General features: G+C 33.8%; 1 protein-coding gene across 8 annotated transcripts in view; it reads left to right on the plus strand.

Annotated features, from left to right (window-relative positions):
* SBF2 (SET binding factor 2) overlaps positions 1-13,171 on the plus strand; it is a 215,801-nt gene extending 202,630 nt beyond the window's left edge. For all 8 annotated transcript variants that reach the window (XM_015864003.3, XM_015864005.3, XM_015864006.3 and 5 more), the window contains 5 exons: positions 4,736-4,840; positions 7,108-7,301; positions 7,930-8,017; positions 10,117-10,248; positions 10,583-13,171. In XM_015864003.3, the coding sequence (XP_015719489.2) occupies positions 4,736-4,840; positions 7,108-7,301; positions 7,930-8,017; positions 10,117-10,248; positions 10,583-10,681 (618 nt within the window). In that variant the 3' untranslated portion in view covers positions 10,682-13,171. The remainder of the gene's footprint in view (positions 1-4,735; positions 4,841-7,107; positions 7,302-7,929; positions 8,018-10,116; positions 10,249-10,582) is intronic.
* The last annotated feature ends 147 nt before the right edge of the window (positions 13,172-13,318 follow it).

A 13,318-nucleotide genomic window follows, 5' to 3' on the forward strand; every position in this document is an offset into this window, starting at 1 on the left:
GTACTAACTCCTCTTTCAATTGATGCAGAAGTTGAATCTATGTTTCTTGCTCTTTTTCTACTCAGTTTAATGTGTGTAGTAAGGATCCAGATTCCTGAAAGTTCAGGAAACAGAATCCAACAGTTGTTGGTTTCAGTGAGAGGTAGATAATATATATATATGTATATATGCATGTCCCTGAGCGTCTTGGCCCAGTTTTATCAACAAAACTTTCCACAGTTACTCCTAGTATATTTATTTTTACTAGGACCTAACTCAAATTCTGACATGCTTCAGAATATTTCAGTATGTTATGTGGATGCTTGATTTGGGCAATGATTTTTTTCCTGTGGGCTCAGGTAGGCTCCACAAGTTTTATTGTTTCATAATTAGAAAATGAAAGAGGATCCTATTTAGCATGGTAATCATTATATTTTCTTAGATGTTTGCTGTTTGATTGTAATTAGCTACCAGTCCTAATGTTTACATTATCTTCTGGATTAATAGCTTGGGAAAAAATGATGTGGACATTCATTTCCTAGAGCTATTGTTTCAAGCTATGTGCATATTCAGCTGCATATACCAAACATTTGTGGACTTCAACTTTCATTAGAATTGAGACTGTGGAGCCTAATGAAGCAGTTCTTGGAAAGCTGGGATATGCTTTCAGTTCCTGAAATCACTGAAATTAAATAGCTCTTTACAAAGTCTTAGGGTGGGAAGTTTCTGAATGTATTTGAATAATTAAGGATAGACTTGCTTGTGTCAGAGAGCTACCTTAATTCAGGATCACTACTGCAAACTCCTTGAGTACATTCCATACAATCACTATTGATGAACAAGAGGAAAAATGTCCTGTTTTCAAAAATAAAATTCAGCACTGAAACTCTTCTTGATGCTGAAAGCCAGAATTGCTCAAAGCGTACAACTTCACAAATTCAATGAAAGAGAGCTTATCCATTCCTCAACAGAGGTCATAGCAACAACTCTTCCACAAAAAAAAAACAACATAAAAACAAAAAACAGAGCTTTTGTAACTATAAGCAGAACTATATTAGAAATATAGCAACAGTGTTCCTCTGCATTTCTTCACGAAGTAAATGCCAAGCTTATCCTAGCCACAACTGTGAGAAACAGCCATGTAGTGGGGAAATTAGCCATATTATATTGCAAAGATATGTGGGTCAGATTTTATAGAGTTTAAATGTTATTTGTGAATTAGATTATAGTAATAAAAAATAGCAGTGGAGAGGAACATTTGGAAATCTTTGAAGAGGTTGTATAAAGGTTACAAAAATATTCTTCTAAGTTTAAAAAGCAAAGTGAACTTTCTTTTAAAACAAGTTGTTAATTTAGGGCTGTTGCTGATGGGGGAGAAAGAACTCTTTTAAATCAGAAATCCATTGAGAATGTGTTGGTATCCAAGAAATGTTTGAACTGAGAACATATTATAGCAATGATAAACTGTTAGGGAAGGTTGATTTTTCTCTTTGTTTATAATGATAATAGCAAATATGTTCATTCTAAAAGTATTTTTTTTAATAGAAAACTAGACAATACTTTTCAGGATGTGAATCTGGAACAGAGATGTTACTGAATGTCTTAGTCCACAGTATTGTTACAGTGCAGTGCTCTTCAATGAGGAGCAAAAGGTGTGATTTTTTTAGTGGTAAATCTTCTAATGTGTTTTGCGTGCATGTCACCTTTAAGGAGATGTGTGTGATGGCTCTGTATTTTCCACAAGTCTTCATGTTCCTGAGTTTTAGGAGGTTAAGCAATTTACTACACATTCCATTCATTTAATCCTAATTGAATGATGATAATACGTACTTCAAACTACAGATTTTTGTGTAAAGCTTCTCAATTCACTTCTACCACACCAGGCAAAAAATATGAGCTGTGCTGTTCAAACCGTAAGTTCTAGAAAAAGAACTTGTAGATATAAATGTTCAAATGTAGATCCAGATAAAGGTATTTTCAATTAAGGCCGTTTTCTGATTGTCTTTTTACACCATAGAAAACTATATGCTGATAGTAAGAGTAATTACCAACCCATTTGTAAAATAAAGTGAAACAGGATTATGAAACAGGAGACTTTTGCTTTTGTTGGTTTTGTGTTTTGTTTTGTTTTTTTGTTTTGTTTTGTTTTGTTTCAGAGAGTAGATGCAAATATTTATTTTTAAAGAAAAAAAAGAAAAGAAAAAGAAAGAAAACAAGGTAGATTTCTCCACAAAACTCAAAACCAGCTCACTTGGTAGGAGATGCCATCTGCATTTTTGAAAACATTTCCTTTCTTTGCTTTTAAAATTCATTAAGATTATACATATATACACTTATATATATATATAAGTGTGACACACCCAAGAGTATAGCACATCTTCAGTAGAGAATAAAATTCAAGTTTAAATGTTTCTGATTAAGACTAGGTCTTCCAACGACCCTTTGATTTGGGTTGTGATTCATTGTAAATGAGCTAACTGGTCTGAGTGATGAAATGCACCTTGGCAGGGGTGTATCTGTATATGCACCAATATTTGCAGAAAGGTACTGCAAATCCTGGTGGATGCCCAGTTGCATCAGATGTGTTCCTTAAGGGCAGTGTTCCCTTGACACAAAGAAGGCTAATGGTATCATGGGCCCTTTCTGGTGGTGCCCATTAACAGGACAAGAGGTATTCCTTCTGAACATGTAGGAACAGTTCTTTACTGTGAGTGTGGTTGAACAGTGGCACAGTGTCACACAGGCTGCTCTCCTTGGGGCTATTCAGAAGCCAACTATGCATGGTGTGGAGCAGCTGCCTGTAGGTGGCCCAACTTGAGGATGACAGAGGTCCCTTCCAACCTCATCAGTTTTGGGATTCTGTGCAATTTTCTTTCAAGTGCAGCTATTTGTAGCACAATGCACACAAGCAAAGGAAAGATCTGATGTTCTCTGTAGAATTTAAAACTGAAGGAGCAAGAGTAAATCTTACTGATTTATTGTCATGTAATTTTTTTTCCCTACAAATTGTTTGTGAAGAGAATTTACTCCTCGCTTTTCAAGTCATATATAGGAGGTTGTTGAAAGTTTTTCATTTAAAATTTTGGAAGAGCTGCTCATTGTGGAGCCAAAAAAAAAAAAGAAAAGGAATGTGACCCAGTTACAAAGTAACAAGCTTCAGTTAATTCCAGATTCTGCAGAGAAGGATTTGTACTCCAGCATCAAGACTGCAGCAGAAAGACATCGCTGAAATTAAAACCTGAATAACCTTTAGCACTAGAGTTTGTGTTGGTTTTAGAGCAGTTTGGGAAGCCTTTGACATACACTGTCTATTGTAAATATATTCAGACCTATGTATACTATCAGGAACACCTTACAGTAAGAATCTTGAAAGAGATTCTCGTTTAAAGACACTGGTTTAAAGAAGCCTTTGCTGTGGCTTGTTTGCCATTTCTTGTTTTGGTATCTACCAATGAAGATAATCAAAACAAGGCTATTTTATTTTTATTTCTTAGCTAGAAGAAGCCCTGTAATGGTCAATATATACGTATATTTTCAACTAGATTGATTCTTTGTGTTAAGTAATGTCTTTTATATTTAGTTGTAGCTTTCAAATTTCTCATTTACATTCAGCAAGGAAGAATCTTTAGATATATTTTGTTTTTGTTAGACTCTGTCATATAGGCTTATTTATTTTCAGTTCAGTGTTCCAAATTTAGCTGAGCAGTTCGTTGTTTCCTTACCAAATGTTTCCTTACCTTAAAAATATAGTTTTTTCTTCTGTAAGTTTCAATCAGTAATGATTTCCTGTTATTCTAATATAGCCCTAGAATATGATGAAAGCTACATTAATTATGTGGTATAGTGGAAATAATGTCAGAGTCTAATTGTCTCTTCTTTGAAGATAATGTCTTGGGGTTTATTTACCTTTTATATAGCGTGGAAATTCTTTGTCCTGTGGCAAATTTTGTGCTGTCATCAATCCTTAATTGGATTTGCAGAGTTGTTTTAAATGTGATTTCATTAAGAATGAGATTTTCATGACAATATAGGTGCTGAAAGTAAAAATGTAAAAAGGAAGGATAAAAATGGACCAAATATCACAGTATTGGCAAATGCATCGATGAATGTTCTGTTTAAGCTGTTTCACGAGTAAACATAAACTAATTAATTGTGTCATTTTACTTAACTTTGCACACACTGTCTTATTAACAGGAAATAACCCCAACTGGAGGTTATCAACATAGGTCGTATTCCCAAGTTCCACAAGAACATGTTGTTACAGTTTGGCATCCAAACTGAATAAATCTTCCATTTCCTTCTTTTATTACAACTTTGTATTGTATTTTATAAACCACGGTAATTCTTAATATTGGCAATGTACAGTATTAGTGCCACAGCACAGTATTAGGTTTTTGTATATATTTTTACAGAATATATTCTATCCTTGTGTCTGTTGTGTTTCTATTACGGCAGTTAGTGATGACTGTTGTGTGATCAACAGAGCTGGTGGAGAAGTGAAAGAGTAATGGCTCCTTCAGCCTGTGATATGCAAGAGGAATGATATAACTGATACTGTATTTGGTTGCCATTGATTTCTGAGTCTAGTTGATAGTGGTTTATAGCTGGTTTGGCAGGAGTTCATGTGCTTTACTGAGCAACATGGCTTAAAAGTTCTCTGTGTTAAAATACTGACTAGAAAATGATTGTATTAAAGTGATTGTCAGGAAGTGATCAGTTAAAAATGTTTATCCTTAACCCTTGTTATTTGTTTCAGGAAATTGAAAGGTTGGAAAGTAAATTAAATCAGAGCCCAGAAAGATGGCAGCTTTTGTGGGAAAGGGTCAAAATGAATCTAAAGGATGACACTAGGCAAGACAATGTAAGTAGCAAAGGAGCTCTTCCAACACAGGCTTTATAGGCTACCTGGGACATTGTCAAAATCAGTGTGTTTCTTGGAGTAAAATACTGCTTTTGAAAAGTGGGACGTGTTGTTCTAACCTCGGATACTGGCTCTGTATCCCTACTGGTAGAAAAACATGTTTATACTCACACCATTTACTTAATTTCTTCTCAGCAGTAGATTAAGGCGCATAGACAAAATGAGTACAAGCATTTTTCTAGTACACAGTTGCATGACTCAATATTATTAAAATATTCATTGTGTCAAATTCTTCAAGTACAAAATAAAAATCAGTTCCTGGAGGTAGGCAGAAGGAAATGACAGATGTTCAATGATAAATAAAGATTTTTCCATGTCTACATGGAATTTTGGAATTACAGATTCTGGGAAAGGCAGAAATTGTTCGTGCTATGTTTCCAGTTCTTATAAGATGAGTAGCTGACATCACAGGTGTTTTCTAATTCAGAAGCACCCTTTTTCTTTCTTTCTTTCTTTCTTTCTTTCTTTCTTTCTTTCTTTCTTTCTTTCTTTCTTTCTTTCTTTCTTTCTTTCTTTCTTTCTTTCTTTCTTTCTTTCTTTCTTTCTTTCTTTCTTTCTTTCTTTCTTTCTTTCTTTCTTTCTTTCTTTCTTTCTTTCTTTCTTTCTTTCTTTCTTTCTTTCTTTCTTTCTTTCTTTCTTTCTTTCTTTCTTTCTTTCTTTCTTTCTTTCTTTCTTTCTTTCTTTCTTTCTTTCTTTCTTTCTTTCTTTCTTTCTTTCTTTCTTTCTTTCTTTCTTTCTTTCTTTCTTTCTTTCTTTCTTTCTCTGTGCTTGCACTAGGAAGTTTGTTAGATAATGGCTTTGGGCAGGTTTCTCTATAAACTTGGCATAAAATTGTGCCATAACTCTTCAGCTTCATGAACTTGTTCAAACTGGCCATCCTTCGTGAGTTTGTTAATCTTCAGAGCTAACTGCTCTGTTATTTGTCCTTTCCTTTCAAGAAAGCAATAAGCTTTATGTCTGTCATAGTCATTCAAGTTCACCTTGTACCTAGACAAGCCCAAAATGGAAGACTTTATATATGAGCAAAGCAGAGGATTAAGTTCTTATTGAATAATTGGAAGCAGAAAAGAAAATACAAGCATAAATGTACCTGACATCAGTCTCTTGTTCTCAGACAAATGTAATAGCTAAGGGTCAGCCCCAAAGAACTCTCTAGGATGCTGTTCTGCAGATTAAGACCACATTCAGGATACCTATTGCTCCAGGTTACTGAGAATCTACTAAAATGACTTAAATCTATAAAGTAGCTCTTGGAAACTTCACTTTTTTTTTTTCTTTTCTCTTTTTAACTATTGAATTTATGGAAATTTATTGTACCCAGATGTCTGACTAGTTCTAGATGATTTTGAGAAAGCAAAGGAAGCAATATTCAGGTCTGTGTCCCTGGAATAAACAAGGCTTTTCTTAAATTATGTCTTCTCACTTCGTGAATTTATCCTTCTGCGTAGGAAATGCAGTGAAATGCCATCTCTGTGACTCTTAAACACTGATTTGTATTATGAACATTTTTTTTGGTCCCATAGTAATTCACAGTTTACACATTGTACCAAATATTACTTGTGTAGTATTGAGATCATCTCAAAATGCATGACAAACAACTCAATTTCTACAATGAATAAAAGTGATATAGGAAAAATATTGCTGAGAAGAGCAAGCTGGTGTGTATTTCTCCCATGTGTTTGTCATGTTAAAGATTTGCTTTGTTGCAGTGATCAATGATTTTGTATTCTGTGACTTGCTACACACATTTTTATTTTGCAAATAATAAACTGTAGATAAGTCAGAACAATTCACAGATATGTACAAAACTGATGGCTGAAATTATGAACCTACAAGAGAATTCAAGTGCATGGGATGCTCTCTTTATTGAAGCCTATATTAGCCTAATAAACAGCAGTATTAATGTGAGCAATGAATATAGACTAGGTTCTGATTAATTGGGACTAAAAGCATGTAAAAATAAAACATTAACAGATCTTTATTAATAGATCAGCTGTAGCTCTTTGCTATTCATGATTTTAGTGCAAGTTATTAACTATATAGATTACCAGGAAGAGTTTTGGGTCCTGTTTATTACAAAAAGAATGTTATGCTTTGGTTTTCTAATGTAATACATTTCTAATGTTTTAGTTCATCAAACAGATTTCTCAGTTCTAAATTTGTCTAGATCTTGTTTAAGATTTTTTCTTTTTTTTTCTTCTTTGCAGCTTCAGAGACATCCTTCTGGCTCCTCAGGGATGATGTCAGCTAATCTGCATTCCTATCAAAAGAGATCTTTGTTGGAAATGCCTGACAATGGGCTGGGCGAGGAACAGAGTGCAAGCATATCTCCCTCCAATGGAGTAGATAGGAGGGCAACTACACTGTACAATCATTTCACATCAAAGAATGATGAAAATAGGTAAGCCAAACAATCAGAAAGTATTTATGAACCTTGTATTAGAAAGGTACAAGTCTTAGGAAAAAAAAAATGGAACTTTTGTATCCGTAGATCTTTCAGTCTTTCCCTTTATAGAACAAGGAAGGTTTTGGTTATGGTTGTCCAACCTTTTTGGCTTGCCTGGGCTGCACTGAGTGAACTTGTCCTGGGACACATAGGTTGCTCTGAAATTAACGCTTTGTATTTATTTTCTGTGGAAACTACAACACATACAAAAAAGACACTAACAGTTTGATAGGGCAAATTCTCAGCTACAAAACAATACTTTTCAACATAGGCACCACCATTAGCTTTTGCCAGCAATGAACAAGAGCCTGCATGCTGCGTTTATAAAAATCTGCACCAGTAGAGGTGATGCAGTACTGCTGTCACCACTGCTGAAACACACCACCACCGGCTCACTGTGCTTACATCCAGGTCTCCAGAAACAGCAAACATCGATGAATGTCAGTGGGTGCAATTTAAAAATGATTTGTTTCACTACAGCAAAAGAAATACTCAAATATTTTTTTAGTCATTTTGAGTTTTATGTATCATCACTGTTCACATTACGGAATCACATATCATTTGTATGTTCTGCATCTTCCAGGTCTTTTGAAGGTACGCTATACAAAAGAGGAGCTTTGTTGAAAGGCTGGAAGCCTCGCTGGTTTGTGCTGGATGTGACCAAACACCAGGTACAAACTTTTCAATAATGTTTTTTTTTTTATAAGTTGGGTGCATTTTAATGTAACCAATACTAATTATTTTCAGAAGCAATGTGTATATTACACTGTTATAGACCATGTGTCTATCTGTATCCCGTGTGACTAATAAAATATTCTGAATGGACAGTTTTAGGAGGTAGCAATTTTTAAAGCATTTTTAACTCTACAAGATCATTAAGCAAATAAGCGTTGAGTATAATCAGGCATTCTAGTATGCGCCCTTTAGTTTCCAGAAGAACCAAAATCTGTTTTATATACCTGAAAACTTAGAAGGTAATTTCTTGACTGCAGTTGGGATTCTGAGAGATAATATGGTAACTGATAGAACTGGTGTTCTTGTTAAAACTGTAGGTACTTCATGCTCCCAGAGCATGTATTTTACATCTTCTTTGCTCCTCAGCAATTCGTTTTTGCATGAAAGAACATTATATCCTCTGAAAAGTCATCATCTGAATTGTTTTCGTGGAAAAGTCCATTTACCTCACTTGGCATTTGTGGTGCTTTTCTGTAATCTGTATTTGAGACAGCTAACGTGAGTGAAATCTGGAAGTATTTTCAAATATGAAGAATAGGAACATCTATCTTTCTGAGATCAGTTTGAATTTTTTAAATTCAAGTGAGTTAGAATTTCACCCTCAGATTTTCCCTCTAAAGTCTTCAAATGCCAAGTTCCTGATTAAACAATAATTTTAGGTGCTGCATATAGGAATTGTTTAGATCATTCACAGTGAGGTAAGTTTAATAGCAAAATAATTCATAAATATTCTGAAAAATCATTGTACATCAAGAAGCACTAAAAGCAGGGTATCTGTTGGCCTAAACATTTCACCTGATTTAGAAAATGTACCAGAATTTGACATTTGACATGAAAATTTTTGATGTTGTGTGCTTAAAATAATATTGAGTGATCAAGAAGTAACCTCGAGCAAAATGTTCCACACAGTGTAGGTTATTCAAATAACCTCTGAGACTTGTGTACCCTTTATTAGAAAATATATTATTGCATTGTAATTGACACACTTAAAAAAGCATGTAATACAATACAGTCATTTTTAAACCACTAATTGAGGATCTATGCATTATGCTATGTGGTAATATACTAGCAAATATGCTAATTGTAATTGTTCATCCTGAAACAGAGAAGAAAAGACTCATTCTGCAGAAGAAAAAATACTTTTAAATTTTTTGTAAACCAAATATCTTCCTGCAGATTACAGTCTATATGCAGTATGAAGCAGATACAGGTCTATCCTAGCTTGAATTCTGTTGGGTGACCTTTGCTCTGAGCGTTTGCTTTACTGTTATGCATCTGTTTGTGTGTTGTGGGTTTTTTTTTTAAGTGAACTCTAGATTTTTATCTTCTGGAACTATTTGCATGTTTCAAACTGAGTCAAAACTCAGTTTACAGTGATTTGCATTCATATTGAAGTATCTTTGCTAGGCGAAAAAAGCAAGTTTTGTTCAGCCAGCAAATACAGGAAAATTGGAATTTTCAGTGTAGGATATAATTTTCTAAAATCATTCTTAAATTTTGCTGATCATTTTAAATTCTTGAAATACGAAGAATGAATATTTTCTTAACTCCTTGGTGGAGTTCATGTGTTAGTTTTATTGAAATTAACTGGGAAGAGATAGTTTCTGGGCAGAGGATATGTAAAGGATGAGAGCAAAATCTAGACTTAAGCATTCCTTATCAGTTTTTCTGACAGAAGCATTGTTTAACTTCTTGAGGCTTCTCTACTGTGAGACTCTCATGACAGCACATCCTTCCGTCAGTTCAGTGATCTGCACAGGAGTGGATGGTGGAGACATTGCTATTAGCCAGAGATATCAAATAGAGGGCTGGCCAGTAAAAGGCTCTCAGCAGTCCCACTATTCTTGTATATACCAGACCTATGTCTGTGTCTTAGCAATTGCCCATGTCTGATGGCTTCAGGTGTTAATAGTATTTTTCCTTCCTACCTTCACTCCCCAAATCCAAAAATTATATCCAGGAAAGGGGTAATAAAAATGAAAAGTCCATCTGAGTAGCATATTTGGATTTAACTTTTATCTCTCATGTGGTGTAGTTACGATACTATGACTCTGGTGAAGATACAAGCTGTAAGGGTCACATAGACCTTGCAGAAGTAGAAACGGTGATTCCTGCTTCTCCAACTATTGGAGCCCCAAAACATGCAAGTGAAAAAGCATTTTTTGATGTAAGTATATCTTTTTTTTTGTTTGATGTTTACCCAAAATTTTCCTTGTTTAACCTACTACTTTCATTACTTTTGGAAGGTGAGAGCATGAATGGAGCTGCCATACCAACTCAACACAAAAAGTTTCTATGCAGCTAGCTAGTCCTGGTTCTCAACAGCAGAAATTTAAGGAAAGAAAAAAAAAAAAAAAAAAAAAAAAACAGAAAAAAAGAAAAAAGAAAAAAAAAAAGATATATTCAGTCTCAAATAGTGGATTACAGCTCAAAGTAAAATTTATAAGTTTATTTTTCTGTTTTGTGTGTTGACTTTTCATGTTCTTATTTTTCTTTTGCAGTTGAAGACAAACAAACGTGTGTATAATTTTTGTGCCCAAGATGCACAGAGCGCTCAGCAGTGGATGGACAGAATCCAGAGCTGCATTTCAGATGCTTAGAAAGGAATTACATTCCATAATCAAGATATGTTTAAAGCACCTCTTTTTGTGAGATGTGTTCTAAAATGTTGCTGACAACCAGCCTTCCTTACATTTCAGCTATAGACACTGATGATAAGCTGAAGTTTCTTTTCTGTTTAATAATTGTAACCACTGTAACTGGCTTTTTTTTTTTTTTTTTTTTTTTTTTTTTCCTGCAGGGAGGACTTTGAGAAATAATAATTCATTTATCCTGAATTTCCACTTTCTTCAGTACAATTCCTAGCTATAAGAGTGAGCCATATTTGCACTATTTTCTAATCCTGATTTTCTCATTTCAGAATTACTCTGATAAGGAAAGCTGTCCAAAGTAGCTTGTAGAAATCTCTACAGCAGAAAGTCTATTTTCACCTTATTTATATTTTTAAACAGAAAGTTCTTATTTCCAAGGTAGGCACTGATACGAGGAAACATGTCTACAATTCCTAAAAAGAAAGAAAGAAATGAAGCTTGTGAGTCCAGTGACATATATATCTGATTGTTGAAGTTTAAACAGTTATTTTTTTAAGACCAAAAAGTAAAATTGCCCAGTAACAGATTTTCAAGTGTCTTCTCAGCATGCAGGCCAGTCTCTAATCATGTGCTCTACAGAGTGCTTCAGCAATGTTGTTATGGAATTTCAGGTTCTAGGGATTACCTGAAGATCATAGCACTTTCTTTTTAGATACTGTTTGCTATTATGATGGGATATGTGAAAGAAAACTGGCTGACACTATCATGGAGATACAGGAAAAAACAAACTAGGAATTTGGTGGAAGGAAGATCTCTTTAAGTGTGAGTTGTGTATGTTAATTTATATGCTGTTCTGCTCGCTGTAAAATAAAAAATAACAAACATGATGATAATGCACTAAACAGTGGAGCAAGCACTTGCACTGAAACCTTTAAAATGCTCACATTTTGAATGACAGGTAAGTTATTTATAGCAGAACAATACTAGCTAGTTAACATTTACAGATATTAAATATGTAAATAATCTGGTTTGATGTGTTGTGATTTGATACTTTTTAAACATTTTTGCACATAAATTGGAAGTCTGTTTATAGATTTTTACATTTGATAAAATTGTGTTTGTTCAGCTTAAGATCTTGGGAGAAATGTGTTTAATAACCCCAAATTATTAAAAGTTTTACAGTCTACAAATAGTGATGACATTGAGTAGAATCTGTAGGTAACTAAGCCATTGTTTTTATTTTGATATGTTAATATGTTAAATAGCACACTAATATTGCAAAAAAAATTGTACATATGATTCAGTATTTTCTCATTTTTTTTCCAGACATTCTGTTTATAATTTAATGTCAACCTAATCAAACTGACTATACTTACACAATTTTTCAGTTATTAATTTTTTTGTTGTTGTTTTTTATAACTAATGTATTTTGTCTGAAAGGATTATAAACTTCTCACTTCACATACACAATAGGAAATGCAGCTGTTTTTAATACATTTACAATTTCAAAACAAAGAAAATGAAGGATTTTTCTAGCATTTTTCAATTGACAAAGTTCCACCTGTGACAATGGTGTTTGCACATTTGTATGTTTCTTTGTATATGAAGTACTTTTATATGTACTCTGTAAAATACTGATCCTGCTATTAGGTTATATGAAAATTTACATACCACTTCTTATTTTGTAACTAGTTCATTTTAACTCTTGTATGTTCTGTGCTACATGTATGCTAATCATCTTGTAATAAATACACTTCTTAAGTAAAACCCTTCCTTTTACTGTAAAAAGAAATCAGCAAGACCCACATGTTGAAATATTTCCACAGGCACAAGACAAATCCTTATTTACTCTGTATTAAGAATTGTATGGCCTTTTGTATACTTGTACATACTCTTCCACTAAAGTTGCACTTGAGCATCCTTAACTCAAACACTTGTCAGCAGTAACACTAAAGACTAAAGAAATCAGAATTTAAAGCAAAATTATCATTCTAACAAGCCTCAATGTATGGCCTTTACAAAAAGACTAAATATGTAACATTTGTGCTAAGTTGTTGAATAATTATGTTAAATATTAGAAAAAAGGGAAAAAAAGATTTTTCCTATGTACTCTCACAACATAAATCAGCCACGTACTGTCACCATGAGACGTATCTCTCTCATTCATGTCACCTCATTCATAAGCAATCTAGTATAAAATAATTAAAATATAAGAAATGACAAGATGTTATTGGAGAATAGGCATCTAAATTGAATTCCTGAGGGTAGTGTGGGTCAGCAGAGTTCAAATGGAAAGGGAATGTGTGATGGAGGTAGGGGACTTGTGACAATTCTTAAATGCTGTGGTGCTTAGATGATAGAGTTTGCATATTGAGCTTGGCATGAATGCTAATGTTGCCTTAAATGTTGATCTCAATTTTTAGTGTCTGTATTGATGGAAAATGGACTTGAGCAACTTAACTTAAAAATATCCAAATAAAGCTGAAATGAGATATCTGATATTTGTGTTGTTTATGTGAGGAATATGCAAAGGAATGTTAGGCCTATATAGGTTCTTGGTGTCAAGAGTTAGTAGTGTACCTTCGGGTCCTTCTATACAAAACAAAGATTCAAACAGAAACTCAGAAGAAATGTGGAGATGTAAGA

This window comes from Coturnix japonica, chromosome 5, assembly GCF_054131305.1.
Source record: "Coturnix japonica strain WE chromosome 5, WE-NBRP24, whole genome shotgun sequence".
Lineage (NCBI taxonomy): Eukaryota > Metazoa > Chordata > Aves > Galliformes > Phasianidae > Coturnix > Coturnix japonica.